The 26,643-nt window shown below is 46.4% G+C and overlaps 2 protein-coding genes across 2 annotated transcripts in view; both read right to left on the minus strand.

The window, feature by feature from the left end:
• Nucleotides 1-13,424, minus strand: part of DHRS12 (dehydrogenase/reductase 12) — a gene marked incomplete at both ends in the record, with an annotated part of 57,146 nt that extends 43,722 nt beyond the window's left edge. Inside the window, 4 exon segments of the mRNA XM_081046647.1 lie at nucleotides 347-393; nucleotides 395-425; nucleotides 428-468; nucleotides 13,270-13,424. Of these exon segments, the coding sequence (XP_080902773.1) occupies nucleotides 347-393; nucleotides 395-425; nucleotides 428-468; nucleotides 13,270-13,424 (274 nt within the window).
• Nucleotides 13,425-14,975: 1,551 nt separating this feature from the next.
• Nucleotides 14,976-26,532, minus strand: TMEM272 (transmembrane protein 272; the record flags this gene model as incomplete). Its single annotated transcript, XM_081046648.1, is given in 7 exon segments — nucleotides 14,976-15,154; nucleotides 15,157-15,174; nucleotides 15,177-15,276; nucleotides 20,937-21,007; nucleotides 21,010-21,018; nucleotides 24,572-24,664; nucleotides 26,430-26,532. Coding segments are annotated over 7 exon segments (573 nt in total).
• Nucleotides 26,533-26,643: the final 111 nt, after the last annotated feature.

The raw sequence follows: 26,643 nt of genomic DNA on the forward strand, positions 1-26,643 counted from the left end.
ATCCACATTTTTAAAGTACCACTGGCGATTCTGATGCCCAGGGTTGGGGGGAACCCCTCACTGCTCTTAATCAGAAAGTACTGTGTGACATGTGGACAGGACCCAAGCTATCCTGTGAATTAATTGTCAAGGAAAGGCTCCTCCAGTCATTTGCTCTATCCACTTTTAGGTTAAAGCTCCAGGCACAGCTAAGAAAGCCGGGAGCTGTGCTCCTCACCGTGGGATTACTGTCCAGGACCCCTGGCCCTTCCTGACCTGCCTGTGACGTAGGGCACTCTCGCCAGTGTAGACAGACCACAGGCTGGCTGCGGGACACCGCGGACACACAAGTTAGGAAGCGGCTCACCTCGCTTGGCTATATCCATAGCAGTTGCTTTTCCAATGCTGATGTTCTCCTGTGACCAAGAAGCCTCTTCCAGGAACTTGTCATCAGGGACAAAATCCTTACGTGCAGATTCATGGCCTCCCCTGGAAGCAGCAGACCCACAGAAAGACTGGCTGTAAGAGGCAGGGAACAAAACCTAGGCAAGGAGAAAGGACTCTGGGTGGGCATTATGGCTCTGTCCCAAGATATCAGACAGCGCCTTCCTTCTTTGGCTCCCGGCTTCCCTCCCTGATGGCACAAACAATATCATCTTCTCAGCCCCTACATTTCCTGTACCATTGGCTTCCTGCACTTTGGAAGATATTTGGAGATTCCAACCATCTGGCATCCAAACTCCCTTTCTCTGCTGCCTCTGATACTGGGAAGTGGCCGCTCCCACACAACACAATCCTTTGATAGATGAATTGTTTTCACTTGTCCCCATTTTATGGCTGGGGGAGGGGAGCTCAGGAAACCATTAGCATGTTTACTAATGCTAACTGCATGGCAGGGCAAGGATCCCTGTGCAGCTATAGAAGAAGATTTGCAAGTAGAGAATGAAGGAAGAGGGGAGCAATTATTTGAGCTCTGCACCCCATCTGAGGAAGTGAAGACTTCTTCAGGGCTACAGGGTCTACACTGCACAACTCTAGGGGGCACCACTCAGATCATAGTGATGGGAGTTTTGTATCTGCGTTACGACAACTTTCTGGCAGATGACCGCAAAGCAAACTGAGGAGGTGGTTTTTTAATTTGCATAAAAGCATCATAATGGATGAACACAACCACAAGTTCCTTAGTTGTTTCTCTTTGCTTTTTTTTTTAAAAAAACAGGACTTTATTGGGGATTTCCAGGACTTTTTCCAAGTCTAGCTGTTGTCCTTTCAATCTTAATTGTGGAGGGCGCAGCTCAGCTCCAGGTCTAGTTGCCGTTGTTAGTTGTAGGGGGCACAGCCCACCATCACTTGCGGGAGTCGAACTGACAACCTTGTGGTGGAGCCATCCAGAAGCTCAGCAGCAGCTCATCTCAATGTGCCGTGTTCAATCTTAGTTGCAGGGGGTGCAGCCCACCATCCCTTGTGGGAGTCAAGGAATCGAACCTGCAGACTTGTGGTTGAGAGCCCACTGGCCCATGTGGGAATCGAACTGGCAGCCTTATGCATTAGGAGCAGGGAGCTACAACTGCCTGAGCCACCGGGCGGGCCCCTCTGCCTTTTGAGATACCTCTCCTACCTTTACTTTCCTAGTCACAAAATTGGCAGAAGGCAGTGGAGGGAGAATGGAAGGAGATTGGCAGGAGGAGGCCCTGAGGGCAGATCCTTTTCCACACGTGACAGGCTGGGGTCTCAGAGCTTGCATTTCTCACTCAGTGAGCCCAGTGGTTTCTCCTGCAACGCGGAATTTGATTCTTTCCCCTGAAGGTTTTACAAGAAGCCCAGTACCCTTCCACATGCCCTGTTTATACACAGGCTGCCAACAGCTGGCCTCCTGCCCCACGCCCTGGTACAGCACAACTGCCAATTACATGCCTGGACACTGGGGAGGAGGCCAAAGAATGTTTACAGGCTTGGGTTTTGTTTCGAAATCATCGCTGCAGGGGAAGTCATCACCCTTATCTCAGAACCAGAAGACCAGTAAGAATGTTCCTGTTCTCACATCTGTAACTCGCCTGAAGGTCCCAGGCAGCTCAGAGAACACCCTGTCTATTGCGTCTGCTGTTAGTGGCCCACTAAGTGGGGTAAGCGAGAGCTTTGACTTCTCTAAAGCTCCCTGAAAGGCTGACTTGAAACTAAAAATAATATCAATAATAAGGGCTATGGATGGAACAACCTGAGTTTACATCACAGCTCTGCCTATTAATAGCTGTGTACTCCCATGTGTTGAGTTCCTGTCCCTCATCTGCAGAAAGAGGATAAAAAAAGCTATTTCTTGGGCAGCCTAGATGAGATCATGTATGTAAACCATTAATCACTGCACTTGGAATAAATTAAGAGCTCAATAAATAGTTGCTATTATTATTGCTATTATTAAGAGTGACATTAATACCTTCCATGTTCAAAATTGAGCTCCTTATTCGGTCCCTTCAAATCATTAGGGACTTTGAGAGCATTTTCAACTATAACCAAAGAGGAAGCTGAAAGATTTGTTTCCCCCACAAGTGGGGATCCCAGGATCATTGTGAGAGGATTTTTTTTTTTTTTTTTTGCAGAGGCAAGAAGTTTCTCAGAAAGAGCAAAGTCCTTTTAGAAAGAGTTGATGAACAGGAGCCTCTCCAGAAGGCACTGGTGCAGAGCGAGTGAGAGCTTCCCGAACCACAACAGGGCCAGAATAGCAGGCCCTGAGACATGCAGGAAACTGGCGTCGAAGATTCCCCCTCCACCAGGGTCCTGAAGCTGAGAGGCTATTCTCTGGGACACCCAGCCCGAGGAGACCTTAGTTTCTGGGCCACCGATCCTATTAGAGACGAAGGCGTGCTGAGGGTGGCTCCTGTGGATTAAACGTCTTCCTCAAATTCCAGGCTGCGAGCCCTTGCCAAGGGGGCGGTGCCAGGATTGCCCTGCAGGACTGTCAAACCCTCCTTCTGTCCTTTGCCTTCAACACAAGGATTCCCTCTGGGTCCAATCTATTGTTAACACTAACACTTAGCTTTTAAAAAATCCTCCTGCTCTCTTTTGCGAAGTATTTTATCTTTATAAACTCTTGATATCAGTCCTTCTTTTTCAAATGCAGAGAGAGGTAAAAATGACTTGCCTAAGGTCACAGGATGGTTGGCGATAAAGTGGAAGGAGGTTTTCAACACACAGCCAAGGGCACCTTCTACTACACCAGAGGTGTCAAATGGTGAGGGTGGTCCCCAGACAAGCCAGCAGTGTCAGGATGTCTGGGAATCGGTTAGAAATGTGTTCTCTGCCTTGGGGTCAGACACTTCAGGGTAGGGTCCAGCAAGCTGTGGTTTCCCACACCCTCCAGGTGATTTTGATTCAAACTAAGCAACCATTGTACTTAGTGTTTCCCCATCCCCTGACAACAGAAATCACCAGAGGGCAAGCTCCCAGGCATTTGTTTTCCCCAGTTTAGCCAATATGAAATTTGCTTAGGTCCCATCCACACCTACTAGGCACTGAGGGATCTGATTTTTGTTTTTTAATTGCCCCTGGTAATTCTTAGGTTGGGGCAAGTTTAGGACACTGACTACTGCAGATCCTGCTGCCTAAGGACCCAAATAAGGAAGCTTTATGAGTGTCCCAAGAAAAAACATGGTAAACCAAATGACATATGCTTACCCTGGAATCAAAGGTGTTGTCTTTTCCTCCAATTCACTGAAAGTATAACTGCAGGGAGACCCACCTAAGTTTGCCCCTCCACCTTCACAGAAAAGTCTGAGGAGAGACTCTCAGAAGCCTGCTTTCCCTGGGGCAGGAAGCTGACTCAAGCTCTCCATAGTACTACATTCTGTGTAACATGGAATGACCCAGCAAATAGTGGCCACTGCCAGAGTACACCCCTTTGAAAGAAAGGGGCTGCCAGGCTATTCGCCTCAATTTAGTGGCTCGGGGTTGACCGCTACACTTCCCACCATTCTCTGCAGCACCGGACCTTGAAGAAGGTCTGCATTTTTTCCAAAACCATGAAGAGACGGAAGCAGGAGCAGCTGCCTGCCCTGGGAATGAGGCCTCAAGTCCCATGTGATGGAATTTTGCCCAGGCTGCCTTAGGAACTGATAAAAAACCGTAGAGCAGTGAGGACAGGAAGTCTCTTAGAGATGACTGGGCTGCATGTTGAGAATCACCTAGGGGATGTTTGTAAAATATCAGTCTATGCAGACCAACTGATTCAAAATCTCTAGAGGTAGGGCCTGAAAACTGGTATTTTTAATTCTCCCTGGTGATTCTGATCTTCAGACAGGCTTGAGAACCAGTGCCTCGTAAGCCTAATTAATTCTAAGGTAAAAACCATCTCTCCACCCTCTGGAATTGGCCATCCCTTAAAACCACAATGCGGTGGAGGGCCGGCCAGGGCACCGCGAGGTGATCGCAGGGCGAGGGAAACCATCCAGCACCATTCACCAACCCCACACTGGGAGCACAGCATACACCGCCCTGAAACCCACTGCTCGGAATATTCCAGCTGGAGCGAAAGGTCACCGTCCACAAGCCAAGTTTTATGAGTGAGAAAAAAACACACCCAGGAAAGTACTCGGCCAAAGTCTCCGCTAGCAATTTAGAACAAGACCTGGCTGACGCCAACAAACAGCCCCACGAAGCCAGTTCCCCAGCACGCCCTGCAGGCGGCCACGGTAACGCCCCGTTGGCTCCGAGGCGCCCGGGCCGCCTGACGTCAATGGGTCCGGGCCCCCGCGCGGCAAAGCCCCTCCCGGTCCCGGAGCGCCCCGGGGCCGGGCCCCGCCCGCGCTCCCCCCATCAGCCTGCAGCTGCCAGCCTGCGGGCGCCCCTGTCGCTTAGGCAGTCCAGCAAGATCACCAAGAGGTCATGGGCGCGTCCCCGTCCCCCCTCTAGCCCGCTCCGAGGCCCGCGAGCCCGAGCGCTGCAGCCGCGGCCGCCTCACTCGCGGGGCTCGCGCAGCCCCCTAACGCCCCACGCGGCGTGGAGGAAGAGGGACACGGGGGGGAGGGGCGCGCGCCGCGCTCAGCGTCCCGCAGCCCCGCGCTCTCGGTGTCCCCGCCCCCGCCCCTCCGGAGCCGCCGGCGGTGACATCATCCCAGTTATGTAAGAGCCGCGGCCTCGCGGGCCTTTCTCCGGGGAGTGCGGCGGGGGCTCCGAGGTGGCCGGCCTGCCCTAGCTGTGGAGAGCACCTCTTTGCAGCCCCAACCTCAGAGGGTAGACGGAGGGAGGGCACACCCTGCTGCGGGCCGCGCTGCAGGTCCTGTTTGGGGAAGACCGGCCTGGTGGATATGGCTGGGGCACAAAGATGGCACCATAACGCACCTCCGAGAATTTGGTTACCTAGAAAATCATGTGGAATTAAGAGACGAGGTTTATTAGTACCCAAAAGAGTTCACCGTCTAAGGGGTTTATCAGAGGGGTTATTGTAGTAACTAGCATTTTCTCAGTTCCGCATCTTATTTCACATAATGCCCCCAGTAACTCAGCAGAGGAACATCCTCCCTCTCCAGCCGGTGCAATGAGCCAGGTTGGTAGCTTGTACACAGTGACACAGCTGGTAAGAGGCAGGGCTGGGTCTCCCACGTGGAGATAAGTTTGTCTCCAAAGTAGGAGGAATTTGCCACTAATTCTGCAACTCCATGCAGTGCCAGAGAAGGCCCCTTTATTGCCTCCAAATCTTCTTCAGCCTCCCTGATGCCCTAAACCCAAATAAACATACAGCAGATGTAAAAAACAAACAGAAAAACATGGTTGCTGTATCAACCTACACCCCAGACAAGGAATCAGGCACCCCCTGCCCACATCTGACCTCCAGTCCCACCTTTAGGTTGAGGATGGGTCACTTGATTAAATTCTGTACTGGTTTGCCCAACTCTCCCAGAGACTAAGCGGCACTTATATAAGATGTGGGGAGACTAACTGGTTTAATGGCCTCATTACCTAGGATCTAAGATCATTGACCCCCTCCCAAGTGGGCGTGTTTTTACTCTAGAATACCTTTGGAAATAAATTTCCCCAGAACAGCTTGCTCCTCTGAAGAAGACTGTGAGTTTCCACGGCATTGCCCTTCTTCCTGACAGAGTGATGAAAGGAAGTTTGAACATGTGGCATTCTGCAAAACCCCTCAGCCTGATGTGACTTTCCATGCCTGTCCAGTTTGGCTGGAAGAATATTTTAGACCCCCAGAGTTACACAGTTGTGCTTTGTACACTGCTTTGTGCCAGTGATGGAAAAGGTGTCCGTCTGCTCTGAATCCCTCTCACCCCCTCAGGAAATAAGCTTTTGGCTCACAGAGGGGCTGAGAAATTGTTCTGAACCAGAGTCTACTGAGGGCACCAGCAGCACCTTGAACTAAAAGGGAGAGTGGAACCCGGCTCTCAGCCTGTCATGTGGACCTGGACATGCTGCATAACCACTCAGTTTTCTTATTTGTAGAATGGAAATGAATACGCTCACTTCGTGCGGTGGTTGTGAGATTAAACACATTTGTAAAGAGCTTAGCTTAGATATGAAATGCATGATTTCATATGAGGTAATCACAAAAATGTTCATTTCCCTTTTTTCTCATTCCTTTCTCCTCCTACACTACAGCCATGTCCTGTACATTCACTTGATATTCCATGGGTGCAGGAAGTGTGTAATGTTTATTCTCAAATCAGCAAGTACCCCCAGGATACCTAGTGTAGGCAGTATATACATTTTGCAGGAGGTTTTAAGAAAAGACACCCCTCATCTCAAAAGGCGCTTCCACTCTCCCTAGGATGACAACATATACACAAAAAGAAACAAAGGGCATGATGGAATTAATGGGAAAAGGCTCCAGTTGACGTACTAAGAGTTAGCTGAGCTGGATTTTAGTCCTATTTTTACCATTGATTTCCAGTGTGACCTAGGGTAATAGTGATAAAATTTATTGAGGGCTTAATATGTGGCAAGAATCATGGATTATCTCACTTAATCCTTACAATGACCTAGTAAGATTGCTCTTGATAGTATGCCCATTTTACAGATGAGAAAACTGAGACTTAGAGGGATAAGTCACTTAGCTGAGGTCACAGTAACGACATGCTGGAGCCAGGATTTGAACCAGGCAGTATGATTCCAGAACCCACACCCTTCCCCACTGTACCATACTGTACAGAGGCAAGTCACTTAATCTCTCTGGGCCTCAGTTTTCTCATCTGAATGAAAAGGTAATCAGAGAGATGATATCTGCAGCCCCTCCCAGCTCCGACTTCCTATATCTAATAAGAGAATTATAAAGATATTATATAAGTTAGGTCCAAGAGGCTTTTAATAGCGACATCAAGTCGATGTAGTTCCTTCATTTTATGTGGGTAGAAAATATTTCTTAGGTGTCCCTGGTTCCAATTTGCCACTTAAAACCAAACAAAGAAATCATCCTCCAAAGCTTCCTTCCAATTGATTTAGAGCCCTGGAGCTAATTTTGACCAAATTGGAAAGAAGCAGAAGATGTGGACTAAAATCCATGGCTTTCTGCACAACCGAATATATGATGGGAAGTCTCCACACACACACACACACACACACACACACACACACACACGCACGCAGACACACACCCCAGTGTTTGTATCATCTTCCACCGAAGCTTGCCAGTTTTTCCAGCCCAGTTGTCATGGCAACACCAGCTGCCAATGAGATCATGGAAGACAAGGTTATAATGGCAGTGGTGCCTTAATATTTTACCTGGCAAAGCCACTTAGATAATAAGATGAATACCATAAATCATAAATCTATAGGAAGTCCAGGCACCGCTCCTTGTATGTGTTTAGTGTGCCCTTGGGGGTGGGGAAGAGGAATGAAAGGGAAGGGAAGGGAAGAAAAAGGAAGGAAGGAAGAGACGGGGTGGGGAAAGAAGATCTCTGATATTGACGCCTATTATTCCTTAGTGTAGATCATGCACGGGGCCTGACCCCGTCTGTGCATGGATTAAGGAACTGGTCTCTTCCCATCTGTAATAAGAAGGGGGTGGGGGCTCCCAGCTTTAATCACAAAAGGCTTAGAAGAAACCCGAAGCGATTGTTTTCTGGGGTCCACACTAACGGAGGAGAGAAGCAGCCTAGGGAAGATGTACATGGCAGACAATGACCCATCCACATACTCACCCAGCGGGAAGCTGAACCCCATGTAGAAACACCTTTCTGGTTGGCTTCCCCAATTCTCTTGATGCCCACCAGCTTTTACAGACTGGCTTGTCCTTGGGCTGTCTGTTGCTCATTTGAAGCAACTCCCTAACGAGCAACTCCATTTGATTCAGGGTTTCCTTCCTTTCACAGGAAACTAACCGCAGTGAAGGTCTCTGGTAAGAGCTTTTGGCACTTGAGGAACTGGTGTGGGAGACTTGGTTTACACTGAATATCCTCTTGTACCTTTGAATTTTGTGTTACATGCGTGAATGTCTTATTCAAATTAAAAAAAAAACAACATGTAAATCTCCACCCTCTTTCTCTAGCTTTGTCCACCTTCCAAGAACTAGACACATTGGTGGTGAGATGAGCCAAGGGCAGAGCAGTGAAGCCTGAGGTCAGTCTCCACATAACTGAGTGGATGAGGGAAATGATTTCCCACAAATGGGACTTGAGTTGGTCTGAAACTCTCACGCAGTCTGTTTCTAGGGCTCTCATTTCACAGCAAGCAGGTTCTGTTCTGCGTGCAACAGCAGCAGTAGGGCTCAGGGGCCGGAGTCGTTGTTCTGAGAGGTTGTGTGGTTCACCCTTACCCACTTCGCTATACTGCCTGGTTCCTACCACTTGCTTGGAGAAGGGCCACCAATGAGGCAGGCCCTTCACCACCAATGAGGAAGGTGGCAGATACAGAGCAGCAAGAAATGGGATCGAGAGTCGGAAGACCCACTTTCAGCTCTGACGCTTCTTCATAGGAGACATTTCAGCTCTCTGAGCCTTAGTTTCCCCTCTCTATGGCAGTATAACTGTCCAGTCCTCAAAGGATAGTAGAGAGGATGAATTAAAGAAATCTTTGTTTTTTAACAAATATTTACATTCTACGTGCCTATGTGTCAAGCACTGTTCTAAGCTCATTTCAAGTGAGGAGACTGAGGCACAGAGAAGTTCAGTGGCATTTCCAAAATCACACTAGAATCTAGAAAGTAGCAGAGCCAGGATTCCAACCTGACAGTCTGGGTCCAGACTCACATACCTAACCCCTTCTCTGACAGAATGGGACACTTCTCATGGTGGCTTCTCTTCAGTTTCTTCTTTTAGGAGCTGGAAACTTCCACTACCATCTCCTCCCCCTTTTTCTTTGATTGATTGGTTCCTGTGTTCAACTGCATGGCTTATAGTTACCACCAGCATTCCTCCCTCCCCCACACCCCAAGACAGAGGCACTGGGAGATGGAAAGTGGGACCCTAAGACCTTTCGTCAACTGAGAGTGAGATCAGGTTTTGACCTGTGGTCATGTGTGGCCCTTCATATGCATGCAATGACCAAATGACCCTGCACTTGCCAGCTATTTCATACTGGGAGAGTCCATCATTCTGGGAGGAATACATTATTTTACTTTTATTTTTAATTTTTAATTGTGCTAAAATACACATAACATAAATGTACCATCTTAGCCTTGTGTAAGTACACAGTGTACATTCACATCGTTAAACAACCGTCACCACCATCCATCTCCACAACTCTTTTCATCTTACAAAACTGAAACTCTGTACCCTTTAAACAGTAACTCCTCATTTCCCCCTCCTACCAACCCCTGGCAACCACCATTCTACGTCCTTTCTCTATGAATTTGACTACTCTAGGTACCTCCTATTAGTGGAATCATCCAGTACTTGTCCTTCTGTGACTGATTTATTTCACTTAGCATAATGTTTTCAAGGTTCATCCATCTTGTCGCACATATCAGAATTTCTTTCCTTCTTAAGGCTGAATAATATTCCATGGTGTGTATATACCACACTTTATCTATTCATCCATCGATGGACATCTTTTACTTATCATCAATAAAGCTGCTGTGAACATTGGTGTACAGATATCTTTCCAAGACCCTATTTTCAAGTCTCTTGGATATATAACTCGAAGTAGAACTGCTGCATCATACCGCAATTCTATTTTTAATTTTTTTAGGAACCTCTATACTGTTTCCCACAGCGGCTGCATCATTTTACATTCCCACCAACAGTGCATAAGGGTTCTCATTTCTCTACATCCTCCCCAACACTTGTTATTCTGGGTTTTTTTGTTTGTTTATTTGTTTTATAGTCGCCATCCTAATGAGTGTAAGATGGTATCTCACTGTAATATGTTATTGTTTTTTGTTATGAATCTTAAGATACTTTTTATAATTTCTGTGATATCCATGTGCAGACTCCATCTTGTACCGTTGCCTAATATATCTTAGTTATACATACTCTCACACCCATGCAATATTGAAAGAATAGTTTGCTTCATAGTTAGGAGGTTTTGTGGATATACATAACATAAAACCGAACCAACTTCTTTTCTTTCATGAGCTTTAATCCATTGTTGGGGACAGCTGAGTTTCCCTCAAGTGAGTCACCTGGCTTTAGTCTAAAAGGCTCTGCAATTAATTTCATAGGAAGTGTTGGTTCTGTCAGGCTCGTTTCATTTTGGCACACAAAGGGAGAAATGACAACTGTTTTCTTGAAATGAACTCTCAGTTGTTCATTTGGCAAAATAAAATTTCAAATCACTGATGTTTCCATTTTGACTCACAGAAATGGTAGTCAATGCCTTTTACAGAGAATATGCCTATTTAAATGAGTCTTACAAATATTGGTCACTTTTGAGGCAGATCTCTTTGCACTGATAATGGAAAGAAGTGAAATGTTTCCATTTTTACCTCTTTCAACTGTCCTCTCCCATAGATTCAGGCAAAGAATGGAACAAGGTGTTTTTTAGCATGATGCCCAAGGTAGCCAATAAAATTAAATGACTTCAATGTATTTTTTATTTTTGCTGAAGTCTTTTCTCAGATGGAAAGAGCTGATTGTCCCTCCCAGGCATATGGATTTGTTCTCTGAGTTTTCATAACATCCTCAAATCTCAGACGTTACCATGTTCATTCTCCAGAATACCACTTAGTTACTACCACTAAGTTCTGATGAATCTACAGAAGAGGGATGGTGGTCTCTTTGGGTCAATCCTGGCCAGGTGCTTTCAGTCTGCAGGTATATGCAGCCCACTTAACATCAATGTACAAAGTATGCACTTCAGGGCCCTGCGAGCAATTACAACTGTGAGCAGGAGTTGCTTTTTCTTTTTTTTAATTTTTATTGGGGCACAGCGTGTTTCTCCAGGGCCCATCAGCTCCAAGTCGTTAGTCTTCAATCTAGTTGTGGAGGGCGCAGCTCAGCTCCAAGTCCAGTTGCTGTTTTCAATCTGTAGTTGCAGGGAGCACAGCCCACCATCCCATGTGGGAATTGAACTGGCAACCTTGTTGTTGAGAGCTCACACTCTGACCAACTGAGCCATCCGGCTGCCCAACTATGAGCTTCTATGCTCACTTTTAACCAAATGCCTGGAGCAGGGAAACGATGCTAACAGGGAATCACTTAAAGGGCATGCAGCCCATCACTTCCTAGACAATATGATGTCATCTCTGCATGAAGCCAGACTTTTAGAGAACCAGAGTTTGTCTTGACCCCAAACTTTTTTCTAAAATGTGCCTTGTCAAAACCATCTCACCATCCATTGAGGGAAGCCCTAATCAATTATCATTCAAAGCCTATAAACACTATAAAGTGTTTACATAGCATGCTAACGATGTCACTGAACTCAGTGTCCTTTCTATGAATCGATGCACATGAACGTGTTTTCAGACTTAGCCTGTATTTTTCCTGAGGGAGGCATATTTTTGACTCCATGGAAAATGTGCAACTCATAGCTAATTGTCATATTTTTCTTACTGCTCTGGTGGCAAAGAAATTCAAAGCCAGAAATTTAGTCCAGGTTTTAGCAATTATTGAGGACCTATGACTGATCCTCTTCATTGCAATGGAGGTGGGTGGGGGTGGGGGAACATATGAGAATGAACATAGTTCTTTAGCATTGGAGTAGGAAAAGTAGTAGTAGCTCCTCTGCTTTCCACACATCATAGCTTTTCCTATAGTTCTACTTTTAACTATACATTTTCCCTTTATTTTATGGCATCAAATACAGTATTTAAAGACCCTCTAAATTTGTTGTGAAATAAGATATAGAGAAAGAAAGGAAGGAAATAAATCTTCTCCCAACCATTTCTGGGTAAGAGAATGTTTTGCTACTTTCAGAAGCATATTTGACAAGTCATTGTCTATGGGAATGGAGAACGATTTCAGCAGCACTCCAGGGATAGTCAAGCCTATCAGAAACGGGATCTCCAACGGGATCTCCAACATGTGAGAGAAACCTGGCTACTGACATACCCAAAGCACGACCCGATATCTGCAATCTGCTAACGGCCATTTTTATCTTCCTTGTTTTTTCGCAATCTCTTTCCACCTTTGCCAAGGCCCCAGCAGCAAAGCCTCAGAAGCGCTCGTGTGGGAGGCATGCAGGTTCTCTGGACTCAGGCCTTTGGTGTCCACAGATGAAGAACACGTAGTGATACTTGTCCTCAGGGTGGAGAGGAGGCAAATGTGCCTCCTCCCCTTCTCATATGTTCTCTGTGGCCAGACTCCTTGATGGAAGTCACTCATGAGGCCACCAGCAGTGTCTTGGCATCACTGTGAGATGAGGACAGTGTGGATATGTGAGTGGGAGAACCTTCATTGGTTCGTCCCCGCATGGGCCTGTGTGGCCCGCTCCCAGGCAGGCAGGGCTCTTCAATCCCAGCATTCCTTCTTGCTGGGTCTCGATGCAGCCTCAGAATCCTTCCCAACACAATGTGCAGCTGTGACTGGAGCTGGCAGGAGGGAACAAAGCTGTTTGTCACCCTAGGCTATAGTGTGCCTACGCCAGTGGTGCAGTCCATTGGTGCCAGGAAGAGTGGGCCTCGGCAGAGGGGTGCCAGGCCCTTCTCCCCCAGGAGTACAGAGTCCGGCTCTTCCCTAACTGTCTTTATAGGCTTGGCTTACTTTTTTAGAATGGAGTCTGTTCAAGTCTCCTGCTCAGGCGTTAGTCAGGGACAGTAAGGGAAGTACTGGTAGAAGTGTGGCCTGGATGGAACTTTGAAATGGGGTCTCTGCTGGCTGTCAGCTGTGTTCATTTGTGTCCAAACTTTAGTGTAGCGACTGGGAGTGACTAAGGAGTCGTTGCCTGGGGAAAGCAGGGTGGGAGAGGAATACCCACCCGCCCAAGGAATAGCCGGCCTGCCCCAGTCTCTGAGCCTGCAGGCTCTCCCAGGCCCCCAGCGCGGAGAGGGTGACCTGCCACACGATGAGAATGGCATTGGCCATCACAGATGAAGGCAGGATCCACATGTCGCACACCCTCTGATCTTCCATGGCTCAAGTGAAAACGAAACTAGGAAGTGCCAGGAGTTAACAGGGCAGAATAAGGGCTTTCCTGCCCCAGCAGAAGGCTCAGCCAACACCTTCTGACAAGAGAGAAAAATCAGGACCGAAGGTGACTATAGGTGACTGATGCTCAGAGAGTGCCTCCAAACTCAGTGGGAACTCTCCATGGGACTCACAGCTCCTTTTCCCTTAAAGCCACGGAGAGGAGTGAGCCTTGTGGTTTGAGCTGACACTTCTGATAAAGGGTTTGAGCCACTCAGACGTTGACTTGTTTATACAGCACACACACACACAAAAGCAATTCAGCTCTGTGTAAACATGCAGAGATTGTGCATGTGGCTGAGACAGAGCATAGTTACGCTTCTGGGCACTGCCCCTGGAAACACACATGGGTGCTCCCCACTGAGGACTGATTGGCTCAGCGCTACAGCCCCCAGAAACTTCATTTCACAACAGCGGCAAGAGGGCATCTCAGGTGTCAACTGTTTGGTGTCCAGACAAATGAGTTTACAAAACGCTTCCAAACCCTAGCCTGACACTAAGTGGATTTGCTACTGGATTTGCTACTGAATGGTATTGAAACGCAGAGATCAAAAAAATACACATGAACGACACTGCATGCAGCCTGGCCCAAACATACAAAACTGGTTTCTGCCATCAGCAAATACCACAAGTGTACACAGATAACCAGAGAAAGAAGCCGACTCAAGACCAAGCAAAGAATCTGCAGTGACGCCATACAGAGCACACTGTGAGAGGAAGGCTGCTCTCTGCGACGCTACTAGTGGGCCATCCCAGATCCCCAAGGGGAATTTACTTCTTTGACCTTGGCAGATTTTATAGCTGTCCTTGGAGTGCCCTTATAGGTCAGATCAAACCCATCTGATTTGGGGGTGGGAGAGAATTCTCTTTAACTTTCCCAAAAGGCAGCTAGACTCATCAAACAAGAGCGCCTTTTTCCTTTCCATAACAAAAGCCATCCAAGCAGGTAAAGCTAAGTTATGTCTTGTGTGAAAGTCCACGCTCTTTGTATAACTTCAAGGTGCCCGTGGCTGAATGACAACACAGCAGTAACAACACCAAAGCTTGCTGTTGTACCAGTCATTGGAATTGCACTGTGATTTGAAAGGATCTCTCATTCTTTGCCTCCATTACTTCACCCCCTCAAAAATAACTCCCTTTGAAAACGTTTATGAGAACAAAATTCCCAGGCCCAGGCTGGCAAGAGTTTCTTTAGTCTGCTAGAATACTCAGTGCGTTTGGTGGTTTCTTAAATGCCCGCAGAGAAAATTTCATTGTCTTTACAGCATGTCCTTCTCCTGCGACAGTGTGTGCATGTTCACATGTGTATGTGTGTACATGCATTTTAGTGTCTGCATATTTGTGCATGTGTGTGCGTGCATTTTTGTGTGTGCATGTGTGCGTGTGTATGAGTGCCTGTGCATGTGTGTGAGTGCGTGTATGTGCAGGTGTGTGTGCTAAAAGGGGGTTCGCAGTCTTCATGAACAGGCAAGCTCCACTGGGGCCACACAGACACAATCACGGCACAGGACAGGTAAGCCCAGCACAATGGGGGACCCCTACCGCAAAGAGGTACAGGGTTTGGTCCCAGTAACCCTGAGGCTGCTGGAAAGGGGGAATAAAACCAGGCAGGTACGCAGAGAAGACCCAGTAATTTCCTAGAATGAACCAGAGAAAAAGGAAAAGGGTAAGGATGGGTGGATGTAATATTTCTGCCTGTCTGACTCCAGGGATATTTATCATCATCGTCGTCATCAATCACCACAGCCTTGGACGGAAGCCGCCTCATCCTGATGCCATCAAACAGCAGGAGAGACACCTGGGTTATGACAGGGAGCCAGGGGTCAGAAGGCAGAGCAGCAAACTAGAGGGAGGAGAGGGGAGAGAGAGAGAGACAGAGAGAGAGAGAAGTGCATGCACTGGAGCTGAAAATGCTGCCAGGGAGTGAAATTTAACTTGGAAGAATTTGAACTGGCAAGAATAAAGGCATCAATCCTCAGTCAACATCCTTGGTGGCACTTTCCTTTTAGACATGTGAGTTGCTCTGGACAGGAATCAATTGACTGAAATTCATGCCTGTGCAGAGAGTTTTGCTATTGCTCTCCCTCACTTCATTGGCCTGGAGGTCCGTTCCTTGGCCTCCCTGCCTCCAGTGACCTGCTCCTCCTCCTTCCATGGCCTCGCCTGGGGTCTGGTCATCAGCTGGGAGTGCCCTCCTCCTTCGTCAGCACCTGTTGTGTAAGCCCCCCAGGCTTGGCATCTTGCTGTGGCAGCCTGACCTGACTAATACGGACACTAAGTGCTTTTAGGCATATTGCGTTACTTAAAACAACCCTGTGGAATGCACACTACTTTCCTCACTTCAGAAACAATGAAATTGAGGACCAGAAAGGTTAAGGAGCTTGGCCAAAGTCACATGTGTAAAAGTGGCAGCGCCAGAATATAACGCCAGGTCTATCTTCGGCTACAGCTGGTATCCCTTCCACCAAGCCCTTCTGTGTCTCTGCCTCTTCCGCCGACTTTCCCCCATGGTGACCATCAAACGTGGCCCAGGCCCTGTCCTCGTCCCTAGTGTTCTCACTCTGCGTGATCCCTGAGCGACCCCACACACCTGCAGGCTGATGACACCAAGTCTGCAGCTCCTTTCCAGAACTGCCCCCCAAACTTCAACTGGATAGCTCCACGGAGTAGCCTCAGGCCTTAGGCTCAGCATGTTGGAAACACAACTCATCATCTTGCATATTCCTCTGATCTGGTGCCATTGTCCAAGGTGGAAACCTCCCTGCTCCTCACCTCATATAACCTTCAATGTCCACTGTACTGGTTGCACCTCCAGTAATTGTCCCCCCACTAACACGGATGGGCAGGAGCCACTGCACACCTGGCCCAGCACACATGTGGAGCATGGCCCATTAGAGGAGCCCTGTTATGCTTCATGCTCCAGTAGCATGGAGCTGCTTCCCATCTCCCTGCACGCACTCTGTGCTCCTTCTCTCGGAGGCCCTTGCTCATACAATCCTCTCTCCCTGGGACCCTTCTGCTCCCCAACCTGACTCTTTCAAAAGCATCCAGATAGAGGTCGCCTCCTTCAGGAAGGACTCCAGGACCTCTCTGTGCTAGGTTAGGAATCTGTCTTCTGGGTTTCTGTCATTTTCTGTGTGTATCTCTACGATTTTCTTACCACACTCCGAAGTAATTATCTGTTTATGAGCCTCTTGCTTAGAAGATGGGGTCTCCAGAAAAATAAGGACTGTCAATTGACCTTTGGACTTTGAAACACTGAGGCCATTGAGACTTCAATGAGAGCAGCTTCAGCAGTGTGAGAGGGGAGCAAATGAGAGGGGAGGGTGGGGAAGCCAGTATAGACAACTCTTAAGAAATGTGAAACAATAAGTAAAAGAAGAAACATGGTGGAGGAGGAAAAAAGGTACTCGGGAGGGATGTCTGTATGCAGACAGGCATCACTGAAAATGTTTGAGTGGATAACTGCTGTAACTATTAAAGCCAAGGTGTAGCCCCCCCACAAGGGACCAGGTGTGGAGAGCTCTGGCAGCAGCCCCATGGCCCTCTTGGCTCAGGGTGACCGTGTGTACATGCGTGTGCAGCTTGTATGTATATATACACCCACGTGCTCACTCGGGTGTGTCACACGTGTCCCGGCTACCTCTTGCTTCTTCCAGACTCACAGACTTGGGGTGGGAGTAAGGAATCACTGATATGGGCTGCAAGGGATGTCTGACCAGCACAGAACAGCCTCAATGGCAGAACCTCCTCCTTCCCACCTCCTCATGGTTTCCTCAGCCACAGCAGATGGCTCATGCTCATTCTCTCTGACCACGGTCCCAGCACGTTCTCCACAACTCAGTCCATTTGCCCAATCGCTGTGCTGTGCAACTATGAACAGAAGCCCGGTGGAACAGACTTTCCCTTCTATTGTCTTAGCACATTTCCGCCACAGGTGACATAATTTTGAAACCTGGTCGGAAGCTAGAGGAATTCTCAGCAGTCCCCTCTGTCTTGCAAAGGACCCTAAGCAAACTTTCCTGCTGCTTCCAGGCCACTTCACAGGTGTGGTCAATTCTTGATACCATGGGACCTTCCCTCCTTTCCTAGGCCCACGTCTCTATCCACGCTGCTTTTCTCTTCTCTTGGATGTTCCCACCACTCGCCCTCTCCAGGGATCTGGGATTCTCAGTGGGGCTATGGAATGAGTGTGTCCTTCCTGTGCTTACATGTCTGTCACATCAGGAGCCCAGATCTTTGCCCTTCACAGATCTAACTCCTCCAGGGAGGGCTCCCTGGAAGATGGGGTACGCTCCGGAGCCTGTGCGCAGGGAGAGGTGGGAGGGAGCTCCTTTGAGTGGTGTCGCAAAGGCAAAAAAGAAAATCAGTTTGACTGGGGCAGGGCAGCCGAGGGCGACTGTCAGGGCAGCAGGCATGGAGTGAAGACCAGCTCCGTGGAAAGTCAAGTGGAAGCTTCTGTGTCCTCATCTGTAAGCTGGAGCGAGTAGTACAGTTCCTATTTCAGCTACTCGGCACCCATGTCCCTTCCTGGCAGGGCCCCATCCCTTTGGGGCTGTCCCCAACCCATTACATGTACAGAAGGCTAAATTCCAGTACCTGTGTTCTACCAGAAGGCCCCATGCTCTAGGCAGGGCCAGCAGGACCTCTAAGGTCCATGGATCTGGCTGCCCTCCCGGGACTGGTCCTTGAGCACAGTGACACCAGGAAAGAAGAACTACCTTGGATTCATTCACTTTACTGCTGGCCCACGCAGGCCCCACCACCCAGGCTTTCTGGAGGCGCCTGGTTCCTTTCTCTTGCACCAACTTTTGAAGTGTGAGCTTTGTAAAGAAATGACCCCTATGTTAGCCAGAGTCGATTTTTGTGTTCCTTCTTCATAAAAGTACCTGCTTCAGAGGAGTGCTGTGAAGACTGACTGCATTCAAAATGGGGGCAAAGCCCTTAGCACAGCGCCCCCTACATAGTAAGTGCCCTCACTGCGTGGTAGCAATTATTACTAAAGAAGGGGGACATCAGAAGGTGCGGTGGAGTGTTAGGTAGATAAATGGTCACTAAATCAGTGTTTTTGAAACTCGAACACGGCACTCACTTACAAATACATTTTACATCATGACCTAGCAATGAGTGACTACACTCTCTTGTTAGCTCAGAGGAATCCTGGTTTATGCTGTTTTCCTGGCATGATGATTATGAGAGCCCCCTTAAATGCTCAGAAGTGTCCCAATTTGGATGGTAAATTATGGTCATTTTACCCAAACACACGTGTGTATCACACAATACTTAACTTACTAGGAGGCACTCTAATATTTTCTGTTCTATTTTTTATTTAAAGTGGTCAAAACCTACTAAATTCATTTCACGATCTTCTAATGGGTCATGACCCTGAGTTCTTTTTGATAACTTGGAAATGTCAACTGACTTCTCATCAGTTTTCTCTTCAATAACATGCAATACTGTGGTGCTACCTGATGCATTTCAAAAAGGAAGCTGAACGTCACTGTGCAGTGTTGTCAGGGGCTTCAATGCAAAGCACTGGCATCACTAGTAAACTTCTCTGGGGATTGTATAAACCTGTTTGTTGTTGCTTTAATGGTTATAGACTTGCCGTGTATTACCTCACTATGATGAGCACAAAAATTTAATTTGACTTCAAACAGTTCTGGATTGCCGGGAAGAAAAAAATCAATGGTGTTTATTAGGGCCCTGGTTTGTTCATTAAAATAAATTACCTTTGTGTTCTGGGCTGGCTTTCATAAAGGAAAAGTTTGCTGTCATTAGGAGGAACAGACCCCGTGGACAGCAACGTCTCTAAAGGAAAGTTCTGCTTTGCGGGGTGACGTTGAGACAACAGAGTGAGAGAGGGTAGGGCTGAGGTTATTACTGCTGAAAACTTTCCCTTGTTTTGAGTGTCTCTATGGTGCTCCATCTATCAGAGCCTTCCCGTAACCCTGTGGGACCACAGGGGCGATGCAGCCCCGTTGAGCTGAGTGCACTTTGGGTTTCCTTGGAGCTAAACAGAGTCCCAGGCGAATGCCACTGGGACGTTGTTATAGGGAGGATCACAGGTAGTTTGCACATTCCAGGACGTTGCCCTCCAACTGCTGTCAGGAGAGGAGGGCCGTTAATAGTGAGGTAACATCAGACACAAAAGGCTCCAAACGCTTGCCCCAAATTAGACACGTTTCCCAAGACAAAACTGAGCTTGTGGTATTGATTGCATATGAGAGCAGCCATCTTGAAGACATTCCTTTGATGTCTTAGATCAGTATCATGAACCATGCCCCTGGCCAGCATCATTTGAAGGCCCCAAGCATTTGAAGGCCCCAAGGAGGAAGCTAACAAAGAAATAAGATAGTGGGTCCAAAGGAAATTTTGTCTATGGCACTCTTGATTGTGAGTTTTCTTGTGTTATTGCTTCACTTTTATGAAACCATTTTGGAAAAAGGATGTTTATGTTTTCTAACTTTTTTTTTAAATTAAATTTATTGGGGTGACAATTGTTAATAAATTTACATAGATTTCAGGTGTACAATTCTGTATTACATCATCTATAAATCCCATTGTGTGTTCACCACCCAGAGTCAGTTCTCCTTCCATCACCATATATTTGATCCCCCTTACCCTCATCACCCACCCCCCACCCCCTTACCCTCTGTTAACCACTAAACTTTTGATACAGAAAGCTTTGTGGTGGGCTTGGATGATTGGGAAGTGTCATTGATAAATGGAGATCAGCCTAAGGTACTTTGGGCAGGTGTGACATTTCTATGGGACAAGAATTTTGGAACCTTAACTGCAGGCTACGCAAGACCTTTGATATTTATTCTTTGGTCACTTTTCCTCTTTAAACCGATGTGAATTCAACCTATGAGCAAATCAGCTCCCTGCACGGACATAAGCTTGAGAGTCACAAAAAAAGCCCCAAATATCAGAGTTTGACATTTGAATGATAACTGCAGCCAATTCATTCTATGCTAGTCAATTGAGAACTAGGAGTTATCGTTAAAAACAAAAACAAGAACTGCTAAATTCAAACACATTTTAACCAAATGCAAATTCTACTGCCTCACACAGGAAACTTGTTTTAAAGAAGCACAGAGAAAGGCTGCTATTACACTGGCTGAATTCAGTGGTGTAACTGATAGTTGGTAACTCCTTTGCACCAGCTGTTAAAGTTAGACCAAAGCCACAGCTTAGCGCATTGAACTTGGGGCAGCAGGAAGGAAGAAGCTATTAGCAAGGCGCAGCTCTGGGTGACTGCTGCTCATCTGGGAAAAACACACGTCTCTGCAGCAGGCCTTGGGATCCAGCTGGCCCTGTCGCTTGGACAATCATGGGCTTAGGGGGAAGTTATTCTGGCTCCCTGTGAGTAGCAAACAATTAAAAGATGCATTCCATGGTGCCTGTCAGTTAAATTTCTACAAGAACTACAAACAACGGATAATTGTACTTTACCTTTAAGGCTCTGACGATCCCACCCACTAGCAAATATAGAGGAATGAGGGGCTGTACACGGCCGTCCTCCAAAACTTCATTCCTACAAAGGGAGAGAACAAAAGAGGATTGAGAAAAATGCGTTTGCGAGCACAACATCCAGTTAGGAAAATAAAGTAACTGTCTACAAAAGCCAAAATGGTGATCACGAACAAACCATCTCTTGATCCCCTGCGTGGGGAGTCTGCTCAGGCTCATGGGCTACCTGGTTATCAGGATGCTCGGAAGACCGAACGATAGTCCGTCGGACCTCAGACAGAGCAGGGACCAGAGGTTGCTGCACCTTTTGACTAGGTAGTAACTGCTTATGGGTGTGCTCTGCTTTTATGAAAAGCCAGGTGTGACAACCCAGGTTTTCAAGGGTTCATTGTACAAAGAATGTCTTTAAATGTCCAGGTCCCTTGATATGCTTGGAAGAAGATCCAGTGTATGGGTCACAGTCTCAAAATGCATCCACTGTGTAAACTGAGGCTCACATCTCTGCTTCCAGAACCCGGGTGGCAGGGAGGAGCGGCAAGCACCATGCCGTCATCACTGCCCAGTTTACTCACCCGACCCCAAGCGTTTACTGACGTATCCTTAGCTACCAGATTTGGAAAATCATTTAGAACATAAGAAAGAAATGCCTAGCTCCCTCAGTGACCAATCTGGCTCAAATGACCAGGCTTCAGATGGGTTCTAGCACACTTCTGGGCTGTGTAGAAACACTGACTGCTCAGCATGTTTCCCTCACATTTTCCAACCCCCTGTGGGTTCTCAGGACTGTGTGACTAGTTCTAACCCATGGGCTGTGGGACACTCTGGGGCCAAAACATCGAAAAACTGACTCACGTGCCTTCATTTTCTTCCCCTGCTTTGACCACCTGAAAACAATGGGGGTGAGATAGTGAGCTCTCAGTTGAAGTGGGTTGGTGTGTTATGTCTTCACATTGCCCAGGGGAATCCCCTGGGGTCCTGGAGAGACTCCTGATTCACACTGGAATTGGCACGAGCAGGAAATAAACCTGGATGGTATTAAGCCACTGAGATTCCAGGGTTAATTTATTACGGCAGCACAGTTAAGTTACTCTGACCAATACATTGGTCAACAGAGCCCAAGAAAGGGGATCTCACTGTAGAACTAAAGCTTCTGTTTCAATGACAGTTAAAGTTTTATCTTTCATTCGACATTTTATTTCCCATGAATGCCTTGGCACTTCAGCAGAGGAAGTAAATTTAAACCATTTTTTAAATGACTACACCATATTCCATTGAAATTAGTAAAAATGTCTAGGTATACAGAGATCCACCACTTCAGGGCCGAAAACAGTAAAGTCAACTACACACATTGATCTAATCATCAACCCACAGAGCCTTGCCTACCTGGATCTCTCCGATGTTCAGCTGAATTCATTATTACATGGAAATACTTGCCAAGGCTCGACACAACCTTTTCACACAAAGACCTTTAGATACTCGATGCCAAATTTGTTGGCTGAGAACTGCCTTCCAACTCAAAAATCCAGCTGTGAAATGAACATTGAGTAATGACTTATATATCTGCTCATTCCTAATGAATAAAAACAGCTGCTGCTCGCAGGAGAGTCAATCAGTACACAGATGGCTTAAAAGTATCCTAATAAATTTAATAAAAGCCTCTCTCCCCCCTGTGTTCTTCACGTTATTGCTTAGGACCTACCTTACCTCTAGATGCTCTTCTTGGTCTCATCTGCGGTATCAAAATTAGCCTCTTTAGGTTTTAGAACTGTCCCCAATGCAGTTGATACCAACTACCAGATGTCATGAATTTTTTTTTTTTACCAATATTATGGAGTTTCAAAAGTTATTTTTATTTTTTACATTTTTATTGTGATTTTTATTTTTTACATTTATATATATATATATATATACACATATATATATATAGCAAAAAAGTATACACATTTTAAGAAAGGAAAACTGTATTAAAATTGTAATACTCAATATATACCAATAACAAAAAATGAATACAAGCCATGTTTGATTTCTACAATTACAAGAGGTGCTCAAAGTTGTTATCATCAGTGTAACTGAAATACAGTTTTTTTCCTTTCTTAAAATGTGTATACATTTTTTTGGCACCCTGTGTGTGTGTGTGTGTGTGTGTGTGTGTGTATGTAGCCATATTAACTGTTGTTAAGGATACAGTTCAGTGGCACTAATTACGTTCACAATCTTGTACAACCATTGCCACTGTCTATTTCCAAAATGTTTTCATCACTCCAGACGTAAACTCTATAACCATTAAGCAGTAATTCCCTAATACCCTCTTCCCACAATGGATGTGTGATTGTAACATGATGTCTATGGGAATTGGCCGGGGGGGCGGGGGTCTTGCCTCCTTTATGCAGCCTTGTTAGTGAATAACCTCTTTTAGTTAAGTTCATTTTCCACATAACTAAACCACAGACTCCAAAAGATTTTTTTTTAACTTGGTAAGTTTTACATAGAACATTTTCTTAAGGGTACTCTTGACTTCCTAAGGAGGGGGTACCGAGCACCTTGTAAACTCTTCTTGATAAACATTAATTTTTGAACTGCACTGTGGTAATGATAACTTAGGGCCGATTGAAGTAGTTGAATTATGCTTACACCAAATAGCCCCAGGCTCCTTGGCTATTTCAGTGCCGTACAAACTTTAGAATTTTATTTTGTTCTTTTATTTTCTGTCAAGCTGCCAGCGTTTAAGAGTACTATTTTTTGTATTGTTTTTGTTTTTCAGTATTGTTGCTTTTTTTTTTCAATTTAGGTGAAATTCACATAACATAAAAATAACCTTTTTAAAGTGAACAATTCAGTGGCATTTAATGTATTCACAATGTTGTATAGCTACCACCTCTCTCTGGTTCCAAAACACTTGCATCACTCCAAAAGAAACCTGTCTCCATTAATCAATTAGGGTACTGGGATTTTTGCAACAACTTTTAATGCCCTTTTAACTTCTGCTCCAACGTGCTGTGAACTTGGAGCCTACAACACCAGGCTTGCTAGGCCTCTATGTAAACTGGGGTAGCTAGATTCTGTGCAGAGCTCAGGGGCTCCTATTGGCAACATTCAAGGGCATGAGTTTAATTTTATTGACATGTGACAATGATTTGGGGCTACTCAGAGCACTTCCCACCCCCTCTACTTCCCCCATACCTCACACCTCTGGATAATGAGGTTGTTTAATATATGTGACTTATGGGTGTATTTATCCCTTCAGCTAAACACTGTATACCACGTCTACACATTACTATAGCACAGGATGGATTTCTCATATTGCCCACCACAGACTTCTACATGGAGCCCTAGGAGCTGGGTAGGGACCTTGGTAAACTTCTAGCCAAGTGGGCTAGAGGTACCAGAATATCTGGAGACAGATTCTTTAAAAGCAGATGTCTGTCCGAACCCCAGACATACCATATCGCTATTTCCTAAGGCAAGGCCCAAGACTCTGTCTTTTAAAAAATGTTCACCACACAATTCTGTTGCGACTGAAAATATGTTTGGATATTGTCGGTCTGGCCAGCTCTTCTTAAGCACACATTTTATGTTTAAAGATGAAGTGCTATCGTCCCATGGCCCAACAGGCTGACCTGTGGCGTTCAGCAGCTCAGCAGCCAGCTCAGCTGTGAAGGTCAAGGACAGCGGCAGCGCCAGTGAAGTGAAGAATGCAAAAAGGAAGCAGACTGTAAGAAGAAGGAGCAGGCACTGGGTTAGAAACACACTGACCCTTTCATTTCCTGCTCACTGCAGTTTACTTATGCATTCCATGAAACCCGACCTTCTCTCAAGTCAGCAGACGCAGAAGTCAACAGATGGCAGGAGGAGGTCACCACTTGCCTGGGGCTTCTGCACGTGACCGGTGTGCAAGCCAAGACTTGCATCTTGGAGACAGCTGAATGTCTCTTGTGATCATGCTGCTAATTCTAAAGCCCAGATTTTCTGAACGACCTCTCCAAAGCCCGATAGCATCTAGAACAGGAGTTTAGAAACTGTGGCTCTGCCGGTGTCAGGATGCCAGAAGCCACTGGCATTAACTGAGCCAGGCAGGATCAAGCCTGTGTGGCCTAGGAACCTATGCCCACTGCAGATGGTTCTTCCCTTCCCCGCGTAAGAGTCACTGACAACTCGCTTTATCACTCAAGAAATTTGCTACACGAAATCTTTTTTTTCCTTCCCATCTATTTGGTTATATATCCCATAGTATATGATACCAGATGGTCTCCTAAAACTTCTAACTGACACATAGTGGAATAGAGAGCTTGGGATGTTTCTTCTCGTTCATGCCACCAATTCACCCTCTGGCATTGGAAAAGGGCAGAGGTGCGGTGAGCTAGGCCTGGGTCCAAATCCTGGCTCTGTCACTCATCAGCTGTGTGATTTTGGACAAATTAGTTGACTTCCTGAAGTCTCAGTTTTCTCTTCTGTAAAATGTGTTAGCAGATGCACTCACAAGCTCAGTATATGGCAATATTCCAATTAGGCAAGAACTTCCTCTCACTGGTTTCCTCATCTGTGAAATGGCCTGCAGATATAGATTTTGCTTGGCCAGCTTTTTTTTTTTTTAATTATGAATTTGAATGCCTTTTGGGTTGGCCAATGTCCCAGTCACCAGTTTTAAAGTTTAGACAGCATCACACACTTAGATTTTCTGCTAGGTCCTGATGCCCCCGCCCTGAGAACAGAGAGAGGATCTCTGAGGTAGGTATGGTGGTGGTGTCCTCAGCATCCACTCTCTCCTCTCTATGTAATCACTCCCTTTTCATTCTGGTCCCCTTACTTCCCCACCTCCCAATTCTCCTATGCAGTTTTATGCTCTATCTAGCACAGGCTGACTCCACCTGGGCTTTGGACAAGCGTGTTAGCTTTAGGCCTAAATTAATTGGCAGAGATGTACTCACTGGATATATCATCACTTGGTGAATGGGCTCACGATTCATTTGGAGCCAAGTATACTTGAGGGGAGATTTACTGAGAGTAATGAAAAAAGCTTTCTCACTCTGTTGCTTGAACTTCCAGAAAGAAAGCATCTCTCCTTTCTTGGACATTGGTGAGGAAACAAATTGCTCTGGGCCATCTGGCCACCATGTTGCCATCATGAAAGGGAACCACCTTGAGAATGAGGCTGACACATGGAGGGCAAAGAGGAGAGGCAAAAAGACACCAGCTACTCAATGGCATTCATCACCCATTGAATCACTCCACCCATGAAGCTAAACTACTTCTGGACATTCCATTGATATGAATCAATAAATCCTCTCTATAATTTAAGCTAATTTGAATTGTGTTTTCTATTACTTACATGGAACCCACTGTAATTAGTTTAATCTGCAAAGTCCATTTTAGTTTTGGATGATCAGAGATCTGATTTATTTGCAAATCTCAGTCATCTCTGGAGGACAAAAGATCTAAGTCTGCAAGTGTCTGCAGCTGGGATCCTCACATTCACACCACCAAATGCAAGTTCTGACACATCCAAGCAGAGCAGGATGGACAGGGCAGGGTACAGCCCTTCCTCATCAAGAGGCCCCCTTAAGTCATCCTTCATGCTCATCTTGACCTTCCCCTCCAGGAAATGGAGGAGTGCAGGCATGCAGAGTAATTTGCCGCAATTTTCCCTCCTCTCCTCACACCACCCTTCTCTGAATTAGTTATAATATTGATC

This window comes from Rhinolophus hipposideros, assembly GCF_964194185.1.
Source record: "Rhinolophus hipposideros genome assembly, chromosome: 4".
NCBI lineage: Eukaryota > Metazoa > Chordata > Mammalia > Chiroptera > Rhinolophidae > Rhinolophus > Rhinolophus hipposideros.